Consider the following 12,561-nt stretch of genomic DNA (forward strand, 5'->3'; position numbering starts at 1 on the left):
AAAGTTAGATACTATAGCAAAGTTGCCACCTCCAACAAATGTAAAAGGGGTGAAAAGTTTTCTAGGCCATGTAGTATTTTACCGCTGATTCATCAAGGACTTCTCGAAAATCACAAGGCCATTGACCCAACTTCTCTTGAAGGATGCTACATTTGACTTATCTAAAGAATGCCTTGAAGCCTTTCAATTACTAATAGAGAAATTGACTAGTACCCCTATCATGATCGCCCCAAATTGGAATCTCCCTTTTGAGCTAATGTGTAATGCTAGTGACTATGCAGTTGGAGTTGTTTTGGGACAAAGGGTTGATAAGCATTTTCAGCCCATCTACTATGCAATAAAGGCTCTTAACCCCACCCAAGAGAATTATACTACTACAGAAAAGGAGCTTCTTTTTGTGGTTTATGCTTTTGGTAAATTCTGCCAATACTTAGTTTTATCTAAAACAATTATGTTTACTGACCATTCTGCCCTTAAGTATCTTTTTACTAAACATGATGCCAAACCAAGATTGATACGATGGGTATTGCTTTTACAATAATTTGACATTGAAATAAAAGATAAAAAGGGAATGGAAAACGTGGCGGCCGATCACTTGTCAAGATTAGAAAACCTGCACTTGGAAGAGTTGGAAGACAACAAGATTGGAGACGACTTTCCCGAAGAATATTTGATGGTGATCGTGGGAGATGTACCTTGCTATGCGGATATAGCCAACTTCTTTGCTAGTGATTACCTTCCCAAAAAATTGACTCGACAACAAAAGAAGAAACTACTTTCAGAAGTCAAGTACTACTTTTAGGATGATCCATACCTATTTAGAAGTTGTGTGGATTGAATTATAATAAGATGTGTGTACGGGAAAGAAAGTCTCGAGATATTGAAACATTTCCATAGCGGGCCCACCGTAGGACATCATGGAGCACAGAACACGGCAAAAAAAGGTATTTGATTCTTTATTGGCCGACAATTTTTAAAGATGCAACCCGATTTGTCAAAGAATATGATTCATGCCAAAGGACGGGAAACATTTCCTCCCGAAACGAGATGCCCCAAAATAGCATCCAAGTTTGTGAGATATTAGATATTTGGGGAATCGACTTTATGGGACCTTTTCCAATTTCAAGAGGAAATGAATATATATTAGTTGCGGTCGACTACGTATCTAAATGGGCAGAGGCACAAGCATTACCTACAAATGATGCTTAAGTAGTGATGCGTTTTCTTAAAAAGTTATTTTCAAGATTTGGTGTCCCAAAATCTCTTATTAGTCATCGGGGTACTCACTTTGCAAACGATCAGTTATCAAAGGTCTTACAAAAATATGGTGTACATCATATATTTTCAACACCATATCATCCTCAAACGAGTGGACAAACCGAAGTCACAAACCGGGCATTAAAAAGGATATTGGAAAGATCGGTTGGAGGAAATAAAAAAGAGTGGTCAGAAAAGCTTGACGATGCACTATAGTCATTTCGCACGACATTTAAAACACCTATTGGTACTACACCATATACGTTGGTATATGGAAAAAATCGCCACTTGCCGGTTGAAATTGAACATAAAGCGTTTTGGGCATTGAAAATTTGTAACTTTGAATTAGCTGAACTTCGTATCAACCGTTTTATGCAATTAAATGTTCTTAAAGAATTAAGAAATGAAGAATACACTAGCTCCTTGATCTACAAAGATAAAACAAAGAAATGGCATGATGTTAGGCTAAGAGGACACAAGGACTTTCACGAGGGGCAAAAAGTTCTACTTTTTAATTCAAGATTAAATCTTTTTCCCGGGAACCTACAAACTCGGTGGGATGGGCCATTTATTGTTAAACAAATTTTCCCACATGGAGCCATTGAGTTAATATCAAGATACGGAACTCCCTTCAAGGTTAATGGACATAGGGTAAAGCATTACGAAGAAGGCATGCCAAATGAAGAAAAAGAGGGGGAAATTCTGAAATTCGCACGAGCCGAATCGACGTGAAGCGGGAAGGAGTCCAGCTCATGACTCCTCAAAAAGAAGCGCTTGCAGGAGACAACTTGTGGTTTAGAGTTTGCATTTTCTTTTCTTTTCTTTTATTTTCTTTATTTTTGCTTTATTTTTGCTTTATTTTTGTTCTTTCACTCCTCTAAATTTTTATTTGGATTTCGATGTGGGGAATAGCATGGAATGAGTGTGGGGTGGACATTTTAATAAAAATTTGACCAAAGTGAAACTATTTTTCACACCACGACGTGGTACTTTTCACCACAACGTGGAGACTTTCTAGAAAACCAATTCGCGATTTTCAATGAAACAACACGACATGTTGTCGGTTTAACTTCAGTCAAAATTAAGGGTTTTTATTCTCACAGTCAAAAATTTTCTTACTTTTTCACTACCCACTTCGTCTCCTCGCCGTGTTGTTCTCCCCATGAAGAACCTTCACCGATTTCTTCACTTTTTTCAATTTCTTCTACCAACAAGGTAACATTGTTATGCTATTTTCTTAGTTATAATCGAGTATTCTGGTATTCATGTTGAGTATTTACTGATTTGAAACCGTATTTGGGGCTATTACTATAGTTACGGTTCCGATTTTTTGCAAATATCGGACTTGTTTTTCATGTTTAGACTTGGATTTTTGCTTCAACTTACTCGATGATATGCCCTAAACAAACCCTTGACTTGATTACAGTTGAATATGGCTTGATTTTGTTTCGAAATTGCACAGATTACTCGACCAATTCGTCGACCACGACGACTCGTCGTGGTCTTCGTCGTGGTCAGTAATTATTGAGTTTAATCTGTTTGTTTTTTATTTCTAAACTTGCATATTGTTTCTTAGTTTGTTGTTTTGGTTTCTTTTACAGGTTATGTCTAGCCGATCACGGAGGAACCAACCCGGAGGTCGACCCGACTTCCCTTGGTACACTTTCCCTCGTATCGTGAGTCTCGGGGTGCTTTCAAAATGGAACAGAAGGCTTGAGTGGATGAAACAACGGAAAGTTCATGCACCAGCTGTAGTTGATTAGCGGTGGATAGAGCAAGTTGGGTTGTTAGAAGGCATTGAATTATTTTTGGTTAAATCTTTTGATGGGGTGCAGGGAAGATTTATGTGTATGGCGTGGAGGAGGCTGTTCTAGATCCAAGAGATTGTCTATAAGGAATTGGTGATCGAGTTTTTAGCAACGGTTTCATTTAGAAGGAAAATTGGTGCGCTCGAGGACGGAAATCTTAAGTTTTGTCTAGGAGGAGAAAAGTGAGAGCTAAGCCTTGCCGAGTTCGCGATGAGGACGGAGATTTATCTCCCGTCCGAAGTGCATACGGAATCCTATATTGAGTTTATTACAGGTAGCATCCGAACCACTGACGGATTCAAAGATGATACCTATTGGCCGACCACTGCAAATGGCACATACAACAAGGGGACCACATAATAAAGCGAGATCCGGTCACCTCTTCATCGCCTCCTGCACAGGTTAATCACGAATACCATAAATCAAAGGCAGGAGGAGGGGGACAAGGGCCCAACGTTTGATGTGTTTTTCTTATGGTCCCTCATCACACCTGATATATATGTGGACATCCCGTTTCTTTTGGTAGAATGTCTATCATTCAGGGCGTGTAAGGATCGTCGCGGTTCTCCTTTATATGGCAGGATGTTGATCAACCAGATTGCACCGTCTTTTGGCATTCTTGACAAGCGTGAAGCCATTTTTTTTACAATCGAGCCTCAAAAAGCTTTTTCTCCTCTTCTGTGAAAACAGGCTAATATTGTGGTTAATAATGGGTTTGGTAAATTTTCCATTCCTAATGATACGCCCCGCAACCAACCCGGTCGAAGGGTACTACAGAGAGGTAGTGATGTCGGTGAAGATGAGCCTCAGTAATCCCGACCGAGGATGAGCTCTCGATGGATCTATACAATATGGCTTTGAGGAAATTCCAAGACAACTTGGCACGAGGTGTCAATTATACGAATATGAGTTTGGATTTCATCATGCAACAAATGCACTTCAATCAACCCGATGATTTTCCAGCTACATATCCGTTCGTTCCTAGTTGGGAAGAGTTGTGGCGAGAGCGACAGGGACGAGCTAGTGGAAGTGGAGGTGGTGGTCCTGATGATGATAAGGAATGAAATATTTCTATCCTTTTCTTGCAAGTGGTTTTAAGACATGTTTTTTTTATTTTGTTTTTTATTTTGGTTTGTTTGGTGTAGTTGTTTTGGATAATTATCTTTTTATTTGGTTGTTTAAATTTGTTTCCTAGTTTTATCACTTTTCTTTTCTTTAGATTCCCAGGAATTTTTGAGTCCAAGTGAAGGGTTGTCTTGGCAAGAGATTGATGAATTTTAGAGAAAGATTAGAGAAACTGCAACAGAAGCGAGAGTTGAGCATTTGGAGTGTTATTTTCATCAAATGAGTGAAGAGTCACATCACCGAAATGTTTATCTTTATTGGCACTAAAGTTTATTGAAGAATTCTGCTGCAGAAAGCATAAATTTTTTACATTTTATTCCCACCACGACATGGTACCCTACACCACGACGTGGTGTCGCAGTCAGAAAATGAAAAAATTATTCCACAAAGCCCACCACGATGTGTTCCTTTTTACCACGAGGTGGTGCCTTCTCGAGTCAGATTATTCGAGTCTAATCATATACATTCTGAAGTATAAGTGTCCAAGTCTTTGAGTCACGTTCTGTAGCGGTCAACCATTTCCGTTTCCACACTTTTGAGCAAGCTATCCTACACACATGCAACACGAGTCAAGATGCATCTTCTATCCCAGGGAGTCTGTTCATTTTTCTCCCTTTTTAATTTTATGTTTTGCATAGCATGTAATGAGGTCATTGCATGAATTAAGTGTGGGGTAGGGGGTATATTAATAACATTAGAGAAAAAAGCATTTGATTTTTCAAAATGTTGCGTTGCTAGTTTTCAAAATTTTGCATTCATATAGACTTGAAACAATAGTTTAATTTAGGAAAACCTAGCTAATTAAAATTCCTGCTAGTATTGGATGGGATGATCCGATGAGAGCCCAAATGTTTACCCGAGCCAACACATGTTATAGTGTATTTGTGGCTTCCCATTTCCTAGTGAAAAGTCATGAGGTATGAAAGGTAATCTCGTAGCTTATATGATGTAACAAGCTCTGCAGCTTATACCTGAAATCCATCCAGGAGAGCTTATTTAGTCATTGTAGTTAGACTAATGCCTCTAACGAATAAAGGTTGACGTTAAGCTCCTTGCCTAAGCATGTAGGACTTTGAGTGAAAAAAAAAGTGAGCTATTAAGAAAAAAAAAGAGAAAAATTACCAAAAAGTTGTAAGAATTTTGGAGCTGTCAAAGTATGAAATCCAAAGATCAAAATTTCTAAAGAAATTATAAAATTTGAAGATACCAAAGATCAAACAAAAAGGTGGTGAACTCAAAGAATTGAAAGACAAACATCAAAGAATAGATGAATTCCAAAGAGCTCCATTGTGGTATCAAGTTGTAATTCTTTCTAGAGTTTATTTATGATTGGTAGTTTAACCAAAAATACATTGAGGTTAAGAAAGATTTATGGGGATGGATTCGGAGGGTTGCAAAAATGAGTGTCGTATAAGCTAAGGGGTGAAGGTTCATATGGATTTTGAGTATTTAGGAATGGGATATTTTTAGGAATTAAAGACACAAATACATGCATTTCGGTCTTGGGATAATGGCTAGGTTTGAAATGGATTGTTCTATGCGATATTGGTGAGACAATAAAAAAATCAATTTGCTTGGGGGCAAGCAAATAATAAGTTTGGGGTATTTTGATATGTGCATATCTATACATATAATTGTACATCATATCTTAATATTTTTAATTACTTTTATGCCCTTTATAGAACAAAAGGTACTTAATTTGTTATGTATTTTGTTGTAGGGGTAAAAGATATGCTTGGAGCAGAAAGGAAGTTGGAAGCTGGAAGCTAAGGAATTTGAATGAAGACTATTAATGAAGAAAAATACACTCAACACATTGTGGTGACATCCCCATGACGTGGTGTCTTGATTTCCCGATTGACTTCGAAGACTTGTTGAATACAGGATAACTATGAAGACCACGTCGTGGTGGCCTTACCACGTCGTGGTGGTCCGTTTTTCAGGAAACTATAAATAGATGTCATTATTCTCCAAATTGGGAACTTTTGTTGGGAGTTATTAACGATTCTTGAAGGCCAAGGATCGGAATTGAAGCTTGGAAGTGAAGAAATCGATTGTAGCTTGGGAATTGAGAGCATTAAGGCAATAAACTCTTAATTACGATTTTCTATTCTAGTTTAATCATGTCTTTGCGTATGAAATTTGTTTTTCTGACTTTAGTTGCTGAAATCATGGGCTAAAACCCTATGACTTTCGTTTGGTGTAGATTTACTTGACTATCTATGGTTTGATTTATGGTAGGATTAAGTTTTTATTGGTTATTCGTTAATTTAGCTTATTAAAGAACCTTCTATGATTATGATAACTGCTTTACCTATTTATTGCTGAGTTTAATTATATTTGTATGACTATCTTTCTTAATTGAACTTGAATCTTATGATCTTTGTGGATTGCAAAAATTGTAGGACTAGAGTTTTGAACTAAAACCTAGGGTTAGATAGAAAAGTGGGTAAATAATTGTAGGAGCTAATATATGATGACCAATCATATATTGAATTGAATCAATTAACCAATTTGATCAATCTATTATAAATCTAATTTAACTCGAACTGAACACTAGTGAGCTTTTTAGTTTATCCGCTTGATCACCATATGAATGAACTTGTTTGCTAAAGGATTAAGTTAGTGAACATTAACTTGGTCATCTTAGGAATCCATAACCAATTGAACATTAATCCATTGCACTTCCATAAATCAACCATAATAGCAAGCAAATTGAAGCTAAACAAAAGTCTCTAAAATACCTTGGTTTAAATCGTTTCTTTTTGTTTCCTGCTTTAGTTTGATAATTGTGTTACTTAATTGTTAGTTTAGCGTAGTTAATTAAGTTTCTAGTCTTATAAAACTAGAGAAAAAACATTTTTCTAAATTTCTTAGTAATTTAGTTAATAGTAGGTAAAAATTAGTTAATAATATTGTTCCCTGTGTTTGATACTTGTCTATTGTGATATACTATTTACAACAAGGTACACTGCCTTAGGTAGAAAGTAGTTACATTAGTAGGATAAAACTAGTGCGTAATTATTTTTCACATCACCCACCTCTCCAATGCCACCACTACCCCCTCATCAGCCACATATCATATCCGCTGGTGATGGTTCCCACCTGCTTCGCAAGATCAAGCTACCGATTTGACACAAGCATTTAATACCATGTCGATTTCCGGTCCACCCGACAACGCGAGGTATATGGACTCGGGGTCCACTTCTCACCTTGCCTTGGACTCAGGTATTCTCAATTCTCTTAGAAATACAAGCATTTTTAATTCGGTTCTTATTGGCAATGGTTCCAAAATACATGCTACCTACACCAATCGTAAGACTCTCTATTCTCACCACCGAGCCTTACACCTTCACCATGTTCTCGTTACTCTAATCATTATTAAAAAATATTATATATTATCATAAATTCACCACTGACAATAATGTTTCCATTGAATTTTATATTTGTGGTTTTTGTGTGAAGGATCTCATCACAAAACAGATTATTCTTAGATCAGATAACTCTGGTGACTTGTAGCCTTGGTCATCCAAGTCTTCCACTCGTATGGATCTCCTTTCATGCAGTCCTTTTTTATGGCATCAACACCTCGGTCATCCTGACCCTTGTGTGCTCCAATCTTTAATTTCCAATAAATTTTTATCTTGTAATAAAACAGTAGTATTGTTTCATGAGATTCATGTCATCTTAGTAACCATGTTAGATTACCTTTTTCGTCTTTCACTACAACTTTTGCTATTGTTCATTTGAATTTGTGGACTTCGCCAATTACGAGTGTTAGTGGGATTAAATATTATGTCTTATTTTTTGGATTATTACTCTTATTTTTAGTGGGTTTATCCTCTTAGAAATAAATCTAAAGTTTTTGAGAAATATCTCTTTTTTGTGCCTATGTCAAAAATCAAATCAAATGTGAGATTTAGTCGTTTGAATGTGATCACGGGGGCGAGTATGGCAATCACTAATTTCATTTCTTATTTTACCAAAATGGCATCTCATTTCACTTCTCTTGCCCCCTGAAAATCACAACAAAATGACATGTCAGAACATATGATATGCATCGTTAATATTGCCATACACACTCTTTTATTCCAAGCCTACTTACCACCTACTTATTTGGTTGAGGCTCTTCATATGGCTAATCACCTCTTAAACATAACCCTATCTACATCAGTCCAAAATTAAATATCCTTCACCAAACTATTGCATAAATCTCCAACCTATACGAATCATCATGTTTTTGTATGACTTTTCTACCCTTATATTCTGACACCTTATAAACTTCATGTGTTTTCCTTGATTACCCATATCACCATCATGGGTATTGCTGTCTTGATCTTTCCTCTTGTATGATCATCATATTTCGTCACGTTATTTTTGACAATACGTCTTTTACTTACTGATCAATTACTTGGGTCAATGTCCCTCCTATTCCTTCCTTGATCACTGATATGATCTTTCCTCTATTTCTCGATCTTTTCACAAATTTCCCTCTACTTCCACCCCTACCCTCAACTCCAAAATCTCTCCTGCCCCCCACCATGTCAATACCGAGGGGTCCTCAACCCTTCGGTTTCTCATGCTGGCTCTCCCAATCTTCCTACCCCCTCCTATGAGTCATCTCATGATCAGCATACTTCGTCACAACATCACCAAATTCATTGACCGTCTAAACCTTTATGTTTACACTGATTCACACACTCCTAATTAAATCTTACCACCATGCCCTTTGTAACACTAATCAGACCATTTCCACGCAGGATGAATTTAATGCTCTTATTTCTAATGAAACTTGGAAACTTGTTCTGATGCCTCTCATGGCCAATATTGTTCTATGTGGTTATTTAATAAGAAATACAAAGAAAATGGTTCTCTTTAAAAGTATAAATTTTGTCTCGTCATGAACGGAAAAAAACCAAATACTGGGTATCTTGCGATGAGACTCTTAGTCATGTTGTTAAACCGGCTACCCTCGGGTCCATCTTGAGCATCGTTGTCTCCCGCTAGTGACCTATCCACCAGATTGATGTAAATAACACCTTCTTACATGGAAATCTTCATGAGACTGTTTGCATGCATCAGCCTCCAGGCTTCTGCGACCCAACTCATCAAGACAATGCATGTCTTTTAAAGAAGTGCTTATTGATGGGTTTTCTAGGTTACAAGATAAGATTTGCATAATGGAATTAACATAAAACAATTTATGGGTACATGCAACCTATAAATCAATGTCTTATCTCATTATAGAAACATACTTATGAAGCAATCAACTAATCTATGTATAATCAATATTTACAAGAACTAGAACACATACCTTTGTTGTAATCGAATACAACAAGCTAGATCTTCAAGTCTTCCTTTGGAAAGATAGCACCAATAGTGTAACATCCATAAAATTCATGAAATTTTAAAACTTTTTCAAGCATCCAAAAACCATTATTTATTACAAAATGTTTTCAAAATAGTTTCATATCAGAGTATCCCAGAAATCAAAATCATAAAATCTGAGGAGGTGCACGATCAAGACTTCGCCTTCCCGCGATCATCCGAAGTACCTGAAACAAAATCCAAAATTATAAGCCCGAAGCTTATTGAGCTCCCCCAAAATACCAACATCATACAAACCATAACCATATCATAAAAAACAACATACATATAGATTCTGCAATATGATTGGACAGCCCTCACCGGGCCTTCAATCTATATGGCCCACTCTCAGAACCTTCAGCATGTCTGGTCCGCCCTACCGGGCCTTCAGCCTGTCTGGACCGTTCTCCGGGAATTTGGCCTGACTGGTACGCCCCATTGGGCCTTCAGTCTATCTGGGCCGCCCTGGGTATGTTGGCCTCCAACACAAATCATTACCGCCTCAAAACACCTATAAGCATACAATCAAAACATATATAACAAACGCTAGCATGTACATGTTGGGTTTTAAGCATTATAACACTCTTATGGTGTACATGCAACCCTAGATGCTTTGGATCTATGTTTTCTCTAATTATACATGCATTTTCAATTTTCCAAAGCATACATCCTAACTGGCATACAATAGACGATATACAACATAAAAACCAAGTTAGATGAATACCTCTTGATGTAGTTTGTAGTTTTGGCCTTTCAAGAGCTTAGCACCTTAAGTGTGATGCCTCAAATGGTTTATAAACACCATGAACAAAGGAGGACTTTGAGAGAGAGGTTAGATACTCCAAAATCAGTTTTCTCTCTTCCTAGAACTCTTTGGTGTATCAATTTTGGCTAAGGGATAACATATATATATTGTAGGATTCCAAGAGTCATGGGTAAACCCAAATCCATACACTTGGGTTATGATCCATATCTCATGTGGGCTAACTCTTATGGATACTTACGTAAACTTAGCACATCATGGATCAATAGCCCAAACAATATATATCACTGATTTACATAATCAATCCCCGTTAATTTAATTAGTCTCTTTTGATCACTAAATTAATTCCAAATTAATTATTGATCAATATTAATTAAATAATATGATTTCAAGTTAATATATTATACTTGTAATATATTAATAAATCATAAATAACCTCTTTCTCAAATATCCATCCTATCAGATTGTTCTGGTGAAGGCAACCCAAATGGACCATGCTACTCTCGGGTCAAGTACATACCAATTATAGTTATGGGCTTAGACACCTAATACAACATTCTCCCACTTGGATAAGTCTAATAACTATTATTGCAAGTATGACTCCAAAATCCCAACTAGCAATCGTAGCTCTTAAAATCCGTTGTCGAACTCTGACCCAGTCAATGACGCGTCCATTAGATAAGGGATCATATATTCCTCCGTTATAGATATCGTATGAACTGAGACATGGATTATAATCATTCTCTCTGTTCATGTGTTGTTTCCCGATTTCTGATTTATGACGACCGATTAATTGAACAGATCAAATCAGTCCAGGCTTGGCCAAGCGCTTAGGTTTGTCATCACTAAATCATCGAGGGGCCAACAAATATCGCTTTTATCCCACATTGGGTAAAAGGAATGGATAAACTTCGACACAAATGCTTTCTTGTAATCATACACAACAATATGTTTTATAACACCAAGTTACTGGTGCGTTTACAAATGTCAAAATGAAACCGACTTGTAAACTACAACTCACATGTCTTGGTTTCAAGAATATAAGATATTATCGTCTCATGATCACTCGTGATAAAATCCATGAAGTGATTCAAATGAGCGTGGGTTTAATCCAATACTCAAATCTTATTCCAGAAGTACTCATGAACACTGCAGCAAACTTGTGCTATGTCTAAACGCCTTTAGACAATCTACAGACCCATTCATGACAGTCTAGCTTCAATACCTACTTCCAAAGTATGATCAACTGTGGATGAATTGAATAATCTTATTATTCGGGAACTCAAAACATGTGAAGTGAAACACAATAATAATTGAATCCAATATGGTTTCAAAACTTTTAAATATAAATAAAACACCTTTTATTTAATCACCATATTGATTACACATTATTCATTGTATAATGTTTCGATAGATCAACTTAATACTTGAATTAAAACAATAGTCATCCCATTCTCCAGGCATGCACACTATGTTTACCTATGGTCCTTACTTTGTGAAATAGATCAATTGTAAACATTTCCAATGACACTCATTTCACAATTCCAAATCCTTATCGTAAGTGTAAGAATACCAAGTCCTTGCCACTTACTGTAATCTGTTAGATTCTAAGCTTATATGCAGAGATCCTTTTGTAATGACTATGTACACAAGTCACAGAGACTTTGCCAATTACAAAACTTTCCATTGGAGATTGTTACTAGACAATTTCATAGATACGAAGTCTCATATTCAAAGCAAATTCCTTTGAACATCCTTCTTGCATAAAAGTTTCTAACTTACTCATAGATTCTTGATATCCAACTCCTATTATGGAAACTTTTCCATAATTTCCATATTACTATCCATTCTTAATAGAATCCTATCTATTCAGAATTATATCAATATGGTCCATTCATTACTATACTTCCAATTGTCCATAAGCAACCAATCTTTGGCAAACCTTGACAATTGCTTAATAACTTTAGTCATATCCGGTTCTTGTCATTTTTCCCTCTTAATGCCCTAGGCATTTGGAAAATTAGAACAGGTGAATATTATAGCATATGCAATCGATCCTATATCCGAAGCATATGGGACACGATTCATAATGTCTTACATAAAGACATGATACATTACCAGTCCCTCGCTATAACATTTCCATATACAGAATTTCCTTATGTCGAATCTTTTCAACTTAGCATTCATATATGTCCTTGACTAAATTTGATTAAAATCTCAATCTATACTTTTAGAATTGAA

General features: G+C 36.4%; 1 protein-coding gene across 1 annotated transcript; it reads left to right on the forward strand.

The window, feature by feature from the left end:
* Positions 1-220: 220 nt before the first annotated feature.
* LOC145163662 (uncharacterized) lies at positions 221-3,151 on the forward strand. Its single transcript, XM_079082465.1, has 7 exons — positions 221-413; positions 561-789; positions 850-944; positions 1,607-1,985; positions 2,720-2,770; positions 2,859-2,914; positions 3,093-3,151. Exons 1-7 carry the CDS (start codon positions 221-223, stop codon positions 3,149-3,151), a joined length of 1,062 nt encoding a protein of 353 aa, XP_078938591.1.
* The last annotated feature ends 9,410 nt before the right edge of the window (positions 3,152-12,561 follow it).

This window comes from Lactuca virosa, chromosome 3 (genome assembly GCF_052849685.1).
Source record: "Lactuca virosa cultivar CGN04683 chromosome 3, Lactuca_virosa_CGN04683_v6, whole genome shotgun sequence".
Taxonomy (NCBI): Eukaryota; Viridiplantae; Streptophyta; class Magnoliopsida; order Asterales; family Asteraceae; genus Lactuca; species Lactuca virosa.

Bases quoted from the DNA above. Each gene is read 5' to 3' on its own strand.
- LOC145163662 (XM_079082465.1), top strand. From the start codon at position 221: ATGATCGCCCCAAATTGGAATCTCCCTTTTGAGCTAATGTGTAATGCT. The intron at 1,986-2,719 runs GTGAAGCGGGAA...GAAATTGCACAG, and splicing joins TTCGCACGAGCCGAATCGAC to ATTACTCGACCAATTCGTCG. The intron at 2,771-2,858 runs GTCAGTAATTAT...TTTCTTTTACAG, and splicing joins TCGTCGTGGTCTTCGTCGTG to GTTATGTCTAGCCGATCACG.